A 12,521-nucleotide genomic window follows, 5' to 3' on the forward strand; every position below is an offset into this window, starting at 1 on the left:
CGATTTCAGCGCCAGGGTTACGGCTTTCCAAATGACTCCATTATACCGTTCCACCTGCCCATTACCCTGTGGGTTGTAACCCGTCGTTCGACTAGTTGCTATGCCGTGCTCAAATAGGAACTGTTTTAGCCCGGCCGACATGAAACACGGCCCTCTGTCTGAATGTATGTACGACGGTTTCCCAAACATGGCGAAGAGGTCAGACAGACATTTCATGACAGTGCCCGAGGTCATATCCGAGCACGGAAATGCGAATGGGAACCTTGAGTATTCATCAACAACAGTGAATATGTATCTGTTGTCTGTCTCGGTCGGCAGGGGTCCTTTGAAGTCGATATTTAGTCTCTCGAAGGGAGTAGTGGCCTTGATCAATCTTCCGGGAGCGGCGCCATATAATCTGGGTTTTAGTTCAGCACGAGCAGGGCAAGAAGCATTCATTTGTTTAATATCTTCGATAGAATAGGGAAGGTTTTGTCTGCGCACGAAATGTGCCATTCTGGTTACCCCCGGGTTGCACAGAGACCCAAGAAGGTCTTGCAAAGCCCGACTGATTGTCGCCGAACAGTAGACCCGAGAGAAGGCGTCTGCAGCAGGGTTTTCCCTCCCGGGCCGATAAACAATGTCGTAACTATAACAGGATAGATCTATCCGCCATCTCATTATTTTCTCGTTCTTAATTTTCCCGTTATTTTTTCCCATCAAACATGAAGGCAACAGATCGCTGGTCCGTGACAAGTGTGAAGTGATTGCCCAGTAAATAATTCCTCCATTTACGTAGGGCTTCGACAATAGCGTACGCTTCCTTCTCTATTGCCGAGTGTCTCTGCTCGCTTCCTGAGAGAGTTCTCGAGAAGAACGCGACGGGTCGGCCGGACTGATTGAGCGTCGCGGCGATCGCGTGATTGGAAGCGTCCGTTTCCACCACGAACGGCACCGAGCTGTCGATCGATAATACCACGGAATTACCGATATCATCTTTGAGGCTGTGGAAAGCTTTTACAACAGCGACATCTGGTGGGAAGTTTTTGCAATGCACTAGGGGATGTATTTTTTCAGAGTATTGGGGGATCCATCTCGCGTAGTAAGCGAACATCCCGATCACCCGACGCATTGTCTGCAGGTCATGAGGTGGGGGTAGCTCACGAAGTGGGCGCAATCGTTCAGGATCGGGCTTTATCGTGCCATCGGCTATTGTGTAGCCGAGAAGATTAATTGACCTTGCCGAGAATACGCATTTCTCGTAGTTGAGGGTCAGATTATATTTTCTAGCAATGCTCAAGAATCTGTCCAGATTCATATCATGTTCCCCCCGATCCTTACCGCACACCGTGACATTGTCCACGTAAACAAAAGTGTCTTTGAGGTTTTCATCCGAGATGATGTCGTCCATAACTCGTTGGAAGCAAGCGACTCCATTAGTGACACCGAACGGAATCCCCCTGAATTGATAGAGGCGTCTACCTGCCTGGAACGTGGTGTAAGGTTTGTCTTCCTCTCGAATGGGAATTTGATGATAGGCGCTTCGCAAATCGATGGTGCTGAATATTTTGTAGTTGGCCACGCGTTCGACCAACTCGTCTATGCGCGGCAAAGGGTAGGCATCGAGTTAGGTGAAGCGATTGACCGTTTGAGAGTAATCGACAACCATTCGTTTCTTATGGTTCTGGCTGGTGGTCACGAACACCTGCGCGTGCCATGGCGAATCGCTCGGTTCTATAATACCTTCTTCCAGTAATCGCTTGGTCTCAGAAGTGATGAAGTTCATATCGGCAGTGGTATATCGTCGCGATTTGATCGCTATCGGTTTACAGTCCGGTGACAAGTTAGCTGTTGTCCGGCGACAACAGCAGGGGGGACAATACCTCTGCGGTGGTCAGAGCATTTAGAATTAGACGAGGTTTGCTTCCTCCAAAGGGTATTTCGACGCTCGCGTGCTGCTTGAGGACATTATGACCCAGAATTACATCTGCGCATAAATCACGAAGCACCAGTACCCATACATCCCGATGCGTGTACCCTTTTACGTCCAACTCAACATTGCAGTACCCTCGTACGCGGGACTGTAGTGATGTGGAGGCCATGCATACCGTATTGTCTGTCGGGTGGATCTTCCATTTCCTGCCCTTCACTAGCGAGCTGTTGACGAAACTTTCAGAGCTACCGGTATCAATCAGAGCCTCAGCCATATGCCCGTTAATTCGTACGTTGATGATAACTTTGGATAGATTCCCCGGTGAAGCTGCTGTTACTTTCTTTTGTGAGTAGAGAGCCGCAGAAGTGGGTTTATTTCTTCTAAGAGTAGATTTGCATACCCTGGCATAATGCCCTTTCTTGTCACAATTCATGCATGTGGCATCCCTGGCGGGGCATTTGTTGCGGGGGTGTCTTTTATACCCACAAAAGAAGCATTTACCAACCGAAGTAGTTGCTGAGGAGTTTGTTGAGGTCTGGGTATCCGATTCCTCGGGTTTATCTCCATCCTCAGTGTCGGAGGTGCCCTGGGGGGTTCCTTGAGTTTCCGCCGTAGCAGCGTTCATTAGCAACACCGGTGTCCCATATGACTCAGATTGCTGCTGAGCCGTATCCATAGCTCGGGCCTGGTCAGCTACCATTTCAAGAGTGGGTTGTGCTTTCTCCAGTAAGCGTTGCCGAATGGGGGCTGACCTGAGCCGTTGGATGAACGCCTCTCTGGTCGCTTCATCTCGGTGTTCCTCGGCGGTTACAGCCCGGAAACTGCAGTCTTTGCCCAACTGCCTCAGAGCTTGCAGGAACTGATCGATTGTCTCCCCGGCTGCTTGCCTGCGTGTGTTGAGAAGATGTCGTATGTATACCTCGTTCTTGCGCTTCACGTAGAGCGCCCGCAGCACGTCGATCGCTGCGTCGTAGGTGTCACACTCCGAGAAGAGCCTGAATACACTGGGCGAGACATGGTTTACAAGTGCGGCCAATTTGTCGGCTCCCTCTTCAATAATGGTCAGATAGTGTGAGAAGGAACGGAACCAATGCGACCATTTCATTTCCGAGTCAGTAGCATTTGGGTCTGCATCGAACCTCTCCGGCTTGTAGATCTTGTCCATCGTCGGTTGAGGGAGCCGAACGGATCAAGTGAAATAAATTGAAATGAATGCGAGGGATAAACCTTCAGAGTGTAGGCTTTATTTCACTTGATTGAAGCCGCTTCTACAGACACATCAGGGAATACATGTGTCGCAAGGAGTACATGTGCAGCAAGGTATACACGTGCAGTCGATCACCGCAAAATAAATCAGCAATTAGCACGGAGTCCGGTATACTCTCAATTCTTACCATTCAACGAGCACCAAGTGAACCACCGCCGTAAATGACAATGCCCCAGGGACAATCCCACCGACCGCGCGGAATCTCGGTTTTATCTGTCCCGTGTGCGAGCCGCGCGACATGTGATCACGCGTCACATCCTTCAATTCATCACAGTCTTGGCTTGTTTTGGTCTTTTTATCCTTTATCTTTTATATTTCTATATTTACTTTGGCATTCTTGGTGTTTTCACTCTCTTCGGCAGGTGGACATGTATGCTGGTGCCGTGTTCATCCAGCAGGCGCTGCGCTGGAGTCTCTACCCCAGTGTTTGTGTCCTGCTTGCTGTCACGGTTGTGTACACCGTAGGAGGTGATAGTTGATTCATGTTGTTTTCGAATTGAGTTTCACTTTATTTTATTTTATTTATTGAATTGTCATTTTATTTTATTGACAGTGCCCCACCAGGGAGACATTTTGTAAAGGTTGATTGAGTCATGTTGCTGATCCCATCCTCAATTGTTCAGTTAAAAAAAACAAAAATTCCCGTTCACTCCACTCAACTCAAACGCTTTGTTTTTGAATTGGTTAATTAGAGCTTTTCAATTGTCTGTAAACATTGGTGGGGGGGGGGGGGGTTCGTTTTTTTTTCAAACCTTGGGTGCAATAAAAACTTATTTTTCTGTATTTATTTTCCAAAAGCAATGGAATGGGCACATAAATCTTCGAGGTCATCCAATTCAAATCACAGGATCTATTGTTTCACATCCTCAGTTTAGGTTTTGAAAATAGTCCATCAAATGATCTCCCTCAAAAATTGAAAAGCCTTATGTCAGCACTTGTGTAAACCACACATCACACTTTTTTTGTACAATAAATAGGTTTAGAATGAAGCTGCGGTGGATTATTTGAGACTCAAAACCTCCTGTTCTACTTATGAGCAAAACGACTCTTTCAGAGCCAGTCGACAATATGCTCATTATCCTTAAAAATCAAAATGTGACGGTCTTGCTCTTCCTTCTGTCACCTGCTGGTGTCTGGGTAAACTGCAGCGTCTGCTTTTCTCGCATGCAGCGTGTGGTTTAAGGTTTACATTATTGCTCGAGAGTGTAGTTGTTCAGCTGCTGCAGTGCCTCCTGTAGGTTAGGGCAGGAATTTTATTGAATTTGGCCAGGATGCTAACTCCCCTACTCTTCTACAAAAGATGGTGGATCTTGAATGGATCCCCAGCTTTATGGCCATACAAAACAAAGGATGACTTTTTGTGATGCAATATGGTCTGCCTGTGAAGCACCAATCGCTTTATTATCTGGCTGAAAATCAAACCTCGACCTGACAGATCAAAGGTAAGTGTGCTCTTTCTGCGCTTTCCTGTCATGACAACTGAAGCTTATTTGGATGCAACTCAAGGTCCTTTGTAAATTTTCTTCTGATGGATTCCTTGTTCACACAAAATGCAGACGAGTGGTCAGCATACGGACATACCAGGGCTCCTCGTCATCACTGCATACATATTTTCAGTTTCTTCTGCTGTTTTGATAGTGAATCAGAACCATACCTTCGCCTGGATTGTTTTTTTCCAAACGACTGATAGTATTTTGCAGACGGAGCTTTATTATTAATAGAATTGACATTTGAACACGTTTTGATCTTGAATGACTGTGCCAATTGCAAAGAAAAGCTCCACAACACCAGACTTTTCTCTGGTAGCCCAACAATCCACATTTTCACAATCTTGCACTCTAATCTGAAAAGATAGAAATGAATAACATCAGGTCTATGCATTAACATCACGGTAGTGAAACATTTTCACAGCTTCAATGGTTGTGTCACACAGTTGTACATTTGCACAGCATTTAATTATGACAATGTTCAACTCATTGTTTATGCATCGTTCTGAGTAAAATACAAACTATTCATCATGTGACATCACACCAACTTGGGAAATTTTGTCCCATCAGCCACTGCTTGCAGAGGGAGCAATCCTGCTTGTTTAATTTCCTGTTTGTTTTTTTTCTCCACCAAGCAGAGTAGGAAAACAAATTGTACGTCAACGAATCCTTTTTTGGCACTTTATTAATTAACAGGTGCATTGGTATGTTTTTCTCCATTTTTAATTTTTTTTTAATACACCCATCGTTATGGGTTTCCTTGATGGTTTGGGAGATTTCATTTTGCTTTTGCACACATCTTGCATATGGTATTTATGAAAGCACCCTATTACATAGGTTGGGGCCTTATGACTTTGCCCTCTCCACCAAATAGATGTGTCAATTACAGAGAGGCAGTCACTAGGGTTTTACTGCTAATGTTTTGTATGTTTTTATTAATGTTGGAAAAAATGCTTTGGAGAGGGAATTCCAATGACAGTTTAAAAGTAAAGCTGTTGATTTTGAGCACATTTCAACTGATTTAAAGGCTTTTTTTTTTTCTTCTGACATTGCAGCCAACATAACCATTCCATACCAGATTTAGAAATGATGGAATGCAGATTTATAAACAAATGTCCTGCCAACTTGTAAAATGGGTACAACTCGTTTTTTAGTGAGCCCACGATCTTGCACTTTGAGCCTGTGTTTCCTATTGAAAACATGAGTGCTTTTGTAAATGTCTTGATGCGTGCAAAGCAATTCCAAATGTACTGTCTGTTCACAATTCATGTCGTCGTGTGTTTAATGGTTTGAATTTCTGTAGTTGAGACAGTTCGGCTACCTTTAGAGTTGCAACACAAGCCATACTGTTAGTAAGACATGCGAAACCTTGTTAATGTTTGCTGAATGCTTTCTGATCTCGCTGCAGGAGAAAACTCATCAGAAGCACGCACCGCAGCGTTTGCCCCTGGGTATCCCTTTTTCCCCCTCTTGCATTGTTTAAATATTATTGAACAGGCATGTTTATTAGAGCTTCTCTAATTGCGACCAAGCTCGACTTTGCTGCATCGTCCATGAATTTTGCTGTATTTGTTGCTGCTATATATATTTTTCTATATATATATGTATATATATATATATTTTTCTATATATATGTATATATATATATATATATATATATATATATATATATATATATATATATATATATATATATATATATATATATATATATATATATTTTTTTTTTTTTTCGTTGCAAAAAAAAAATTTTTGGGTTTCATTATAAATGTTCAAGAAGCATTTCGTTTCTCCTTATTCTACTGCACAATCTGGCTTTCCTTTCTGCACCTTCTCCCTTCTATTAGCACTTGAACTTTGTTAAATCTCTATGGTGGACATTCGTCATTTGTTTTGAGGTTTATTATTGTTTCAGAATACAGAATTTGCATTGTAATTAAAGTCAATACAATTTCCCAGATTACTTCTCCTGACCCCCTTTGTTACCAGACTAAAAAGTAAATTCACCTTTTTCCAAGTGGAATTCATACATTCCTTTAATATGCAACTTATCTTTAATAATAATAAATATGACGAGAGGCCCATACTCTACAGACCTCTGAGATGTCACAATTATAGTCAATAAATATATCTCAGCTGGAACCAATCTTGTATGTATCACCACAATGATGTAGGATACTCAACTGAAGGTTCAGTAATTTTGAACAATGCCCAGAATGTCTGCGATAACTCCAGATTTCTTTGCGAAAAACACCGTGGGATTTTTAACATCCACCAACTAATGCTGACAGACAAATGCCCAGTTTAACGTCCATCCGAGGGATGGCGCATTCATTGATAAATCGCCCTGTCTGTGAGAAAACAGGAGAACCGTTTATACTTTATAGGATGCTCAGGTTTTGAACCCAGGTTAAACGACTCAGAGGTGAGCGTGCATACCCGTAGGCTGTCCTGGTGGACCCTTGCTCATCTTTACAAAAGGCTTTAATCACAATTTTATCTAAACTTGTTCTGCACCTTTTTGTTTTTGCAGTGTAAAAGAGTTGAGGTTCGTGAACATATATATGTCTTCCTGAAAAGTCCCAAAGCTTGCTTTTTGTTTTTTTTTTAATAAATGTTAACACTGGTTAATACGGTAAATAATTATCGAATGCTGCATTTTTGTCTTAATCTATTTATTTCATTCATTTCTAAAGTACTGACCACATCATGGTGCATGATATAATTGAGACAAACAATTGTGAGATTGCTCCATTGAATGTGAAAAACCAAACGACAAAAACAAAATTGTAGCCTTCTCTTTGAATTATTTTAACAAGCAGTTTGAGGTTGAGAAAAAATAGATATTTGTTGAGATTGCTGTTGTTTTGTTTCAATTTGAAGTCTGTTGCATTAAACACTGAAAACTACATTTGTAATTGTTGATGTTGAACCAAGTTTTCTGCACTAAAGGCCCAGTCACACCTTGACGTTTTAGCCAACGTATGCCGATTTTTGAATTTTTTTTCTAAAACGCTGGCACACGTTGAATACGGTATGGGTAAGTTTTGATAACATTGAGAGCACGCTGAAAAACACTGCCATACGTCGTTGTATGCTGACTTTAAACGTTGTACTTTTTGGTTGTCCTCAAATTTTTGCATGCTTGAAATTTCATGACGTATGCCGGCGTATGACTCACACGTTCCACTTTGCTGGCCACAAGTTGTATGCACAGTCTGCGATCGTTGACAGACGTCAACACATGCTACTTGGAAGTTAATCATAAGTTGAGACACGCCGAGGTAATGTTTAGCGTACCCGAAACTTATTTCTAAACTATGATTAACGTGTTGTTGGCACCTTACGCGATTGTTGCCACACGTCGACAGACGTTACTTTTAAGTTACTCATAGGCTGAAAGACGTTGGTATAATGGATCGTCCTTGCGTCAGCGTCCACGGCCACGTCCAGGACACTTATTTGCAGCATTCTTCAAACTTTTCTTCGGAATGACGAGGATGTTCACACTTCGATGTCTAGCTTGGCTATCATTCCAATTGTCCATCGGCAGCGTCTATTTAAAATAGTCGAGTTTGAGCGTTTTAACACGTTCAGAAGAAACGCTTCAAATTTCCAAACCCCAGTGTCAAAAAACAAAGGCGAGTGACAGCAATTTAAATCGTTCATTGTAAACAATGAAAATAGTTGAGTGGTACCGTTTGAAAGTCGTTGAGTGTAAAAAAAAATCCAATTGTTGAGCGCAAGCGTCTACTTTCAATAGTGGAGTTTGAGCGATGTAGCACGTTCAATAGAAACAATTAAAATTTCCGAGCGCCAGCGTCAAAAAACAAAGGCAAGTGACAGCAATTTAAATCGTTCATTGTAAACAATGAAAATAGCTGAGTGGTACTGTTTAAAAGTCGTGGAGTGTAAAAAATAAAATCCAATTGTTGAGCGCAAGCGTCTACTTTCAATAGTGGAGGTGCAGCCATTTAAATTGTTGAGTGGCAGCCTATGAATAGCAAACCCCACGTCACCGGCAAAGATAAACTGCCGCACGATATGGATAAGTTAGGCTATCGTTGGGCATAGTTTGTGAACGCCGGCTACACGATAATTATTCGTTGGTATACCGTATCTATAAGTTATCGAAGCGCTCTATGCACATTATTAGTTCATTGTGCATTTATCCAACCCGTTATGAATAGACCTAAATCGTAAAAACAAGCCATAGCTCATTGTTGAAAAAGCCCCATAAAAAATTAGCCGCGAAGAACTTCGAACAATGGTGAAAACATGTCTCCTACTCGTGGACACGCGGACGCAAGGAGGATCCATCATAACCCACACCCTCCCCCTCACACTCACCTACTACTGCCAACATGAACAAACGACTACTAATACTAATACTGATGCTGATACTGTTACTGCTGACATGGACATCGACTCAAAAAGGACTCGAAAACACTGTTGGGTTCCCCTTTTATGAACACCATTGTTATATACCAATTCCCAAAATCGCTGGGAACACGTCTTTATATGGCAGTTGTAAGATAGAAACACGTTCATTTATTTTTTTTGTCGACCGGAAGACGTCATTGGCATACGTCTACATACGTCAATGTGTGTTGGGACTACGTAAAGAATTGGTTCAAAGCACGTCAAACATAAGTTAGAAATAAGTTTCGCGTAAAAAAAGACATTACCGCGACATGTTTCGACTTATGAGTAGCTTATAAGTAGCCCTTGTGGACGTGTGTAAGCGTCCGCATATCGTGTGTACAACTTATCCCCATCGCATGCGGAACGTGTGTCATACGCCAAGTACGTCGTAAAATTTTGAACATGTTTAAAATTTCATGACGTACTCTACTTACTACGACGTATGATAGCGTACTTTAGCGTTGTACTCACGTATACCAAACTTACTCATACCGTATTTGACGTGCCCCAACGTTTTTGACGCATTTTTCTTAAAGCCCGGTCACACCTTGACGTTTTAGCCAACGTATGCCGATTTTTGAATTTTTTTTTCTAAAACGCTGGCACACGTTGAATACGTTATGGGTAAGTTTTGATAACATTGAGAGCACGCTGAAAAACACTGCCATACGTCGTTGTACGTTGGCTTTAAACGTTGTACTTTTTGGTTGTCCTCAAATTTTTTCATGCTTGAAATTTCACGACATATGCCGGCGTATGACTCACACGTTCCGCTACGCTGACCACAAGTTGTATGCACGGTCTGCGATCGTTGACAGACGTCAACACATGCTACTTGTAAGTTAATCTTAAATTGAGACACGCCGAGGTAATGTTTAGCTTACCCGAAACTTATTTCTAACCTATGATTAACGTGTTGTTGGCACGTTACGCGATCGTTGCCACACATCGACAGACGTTACTTTTAAGTTACTCATAGGCTGAAAGACGTCGGTATAATGGATAGTCCTTGTGTCAGCGTCCACGGCCACGGCCAGGACACTTATTTGCAGCATTCTTCAAACTTTTCTTCGGCATGACGAGGATGTTCACACTTTGATGTCTAGCTTGGCTAAGATTCCAATTGTCCATCGGCAGCGTCTATTTGAAATAGTCGAGTTTGAGCGTTTTAACACGTTCAGAAGAAACACTTCAAATTTCCAAACCCCAGCGTCAAAAAACAAAGGCGAGTGACAGCAATTTAAATCGTTCATTGTAAACAATGAAAATAGCTGAGTGGTACCGTTTAAAAGTCGTTGAGTGTAAAAAAAAATCCAATTGTTGAGCGCAAGCGTTTACTTTCAATAGTGGGGTTTGAGCGATTTAGCACGTTCAATAGAAACGATTAAAATTTCCGAGCGCCAGCGTCAAAAAACAAAGGCGAGTGACAGCAATTTAAATCGTTCATTGTAAACAATGAAAATAGCTGAGTGGTACCGTTTAAAAGTCGTTGAGTGTAAAAAAAAATACAATTGTTGAGCGCAAGCGTCTACTTTCAATAGTGGAGATGCAGCCATTTAAATCGTTGAGTTTATCATTTAAATCGTTAAACGCAAGGACGATCCATCATAACCCACACCCTCCCCCTCACACTCACCTACTACTGCCAACATGAAAAAACTACTACTAATACTAATACTAATACTGATACTGTTACTGATGACATGGACATCGACTCAAAAAGGACTCGAAAACACTGTTGGGTTCCCCTTTTATGAGCAGCATTTTTATATACCAATTCCCAAAACCGCTGGGAACACGTCTTCATATGGCAGTTGTAAGCTAGAAATACATTAATTTTTTTTTTTGTCCACCGGAAGACGTCATTGGAATACGTCTACATACGTCGATGTGTGTTGGGACTAAGTAAAGAATTGGTTCAAAGCACGTCAAACATAAGTTAGAAATAAGTTTCACGTAAAAAAGACATTACCGCGACGTGTTTCAAATTATGAGTAGCTTATAAGTAGCCTTTGTGGACGTGTGTAAAACTTATCCCCATCGCATGCGGAACATGTGTCATACGCCGAGTACGTTGTAAAATTTTGAACGTGTTTAAAATTTCTTGACGTACTCTACTTACTACGACGTATGATAGCGTACTTTAGCGTTGTACTCACGTATACCAAACTTACTCATACCGTATTTGACGTGCCCCAACGTTTTAGACACATTTTTCTTAGGTCGGCATACGCTGGCAAGATCACCAAGGTGTGACCGCGATGTTGACACTTCCATTTCTACGGCAGTTATGATTCGAATAGTTGTGCGTCAGCCTTTTAATAGGCTACGTCACGACATCGTCGGCGATGCGTGCAACGCGCTATGCCTAAGTTAGACTATCGTTGGGCATAGGTTGTGTTGGCCGACAACAGGTTCAGCATTCGTTGGTATAAGTTATCTATAACACAACGAAACGTTCTGTGTCCGTTACTAATGCGTTATACATAAGACCCAGTCGCTATGAATACGTCCGAATCTTTAAAAAAAAAAACATCAAAAGTTCAACGTAAGCCAGCGTTTTACATAAATTTTAATACGTTGCCATCGCTGGCTAAAACGTCAAGGTGTGACTGGGCCTTAAGATTGTCACGTTTCTTGATCCCACGTTGAGACTTGAAATATCATCCGTTCTTGTTCTCCACACTGGTGGCCAGTTGGTCACTGTTGAATTTGTAGGGTGGGATGAATGATTGGAGGTGATTACGATGCGGTAGGATACTGTCGAGGAATTAGCAAACAAAGCTGCATGAGGGTTAAGAATGTGTGATGGGGAGAGGAGGATAATATTTATTTTCTTTGGCTGTGCAACCTTCAATATAAAGTAGTAGAAACTCTTCCCTGGATTGTTTTATTTTTATTTTATTATATACTCTACCGATCAAAAGTTTTAGAACACCCCCATTTTTCCAGTTCTTACTGAAATTTAAGCAGTTTAATGTTTCAATGTACTCTGGAATTAAATCATAGAATAAATAAACAATTGCAGATAAAAAATAAATCATGGAATAGTTTTGTTGAACAAAATTTAATCTAAATTTTTCACTCATCAAAGTGGCCACCTTTTGTAAATACAACAGCCGAACATACTCGTGGCATTCTGTCTACAATGGAAATCAAATATTGTTTGGAAAGTTCTTCCCAACACTGTTGCAGAAGTTCCCACAAATGTGTTGCACTTGTAGGTTGCATTGTTTTCACCCTTCTGTCCAGTTCATCCCAAACCAGCTCGATGGGGTTTAAGTCTGGAGACTGTGCTGGCCATTCCATGATTTGAAGCCTACCGTCTTGTTCTTTTCTTCTAAGGTAGTTCTGACATAGCCTGGAGGTATGTTTTGGGTCGTTATCTTGCTGTAGGATGAACCTCTGACCAACTAGGCTTCGTAGACTC

The 12,521-nt window shown here is 41.8% G+C and overlaps 1 protein-coding gene across 6 annotated transcripts in view; it reads left to right on the forward strand.

Moving 5' to 3' along the window:
• Window positions 1-12,521, forward strand: part of LOC147021127 (sodium/myo-inositol cotransporter 2-like) — a 165,066-nt gene that overhangs the window by 86,256 nt on the left and 66,289 nt on the right. For all 6 annotated transcript variants that reach the window (XR_015060716.1, XM_085890911.1, XM_085890909.1 and 3 more), the window contains one exon: window positions 3,542-3,647. Coding sequence is in view for 5 of the 6 variants with exons in the window: in XM_085890911.1 (XP_085747037.1) it covers window positions 3,542-3,647 (106 nt within the window). In the remaining variant the exon portion in view is untranslated. The remainder of the gene's footprint in view (window positions 1-3,541; window positions 3,648-12,521) is intronic.

Source organism: Eptatretus burgeri, chromosome 8 (genome assembly GCF_056783735.1).
Source record: "Eptatretus burgeri isolate ZD-2024b chromosome 8, Ebu_testis_v1, whole genome shotgun sequence".
NCBI classification, from domain to species: domain Eukaryota; kingdom Metazoa; phylum Chordata; class Myxini; order Myxiniformes; family Myxinidae; genus Eptatretus; species Eptatretus burgeri.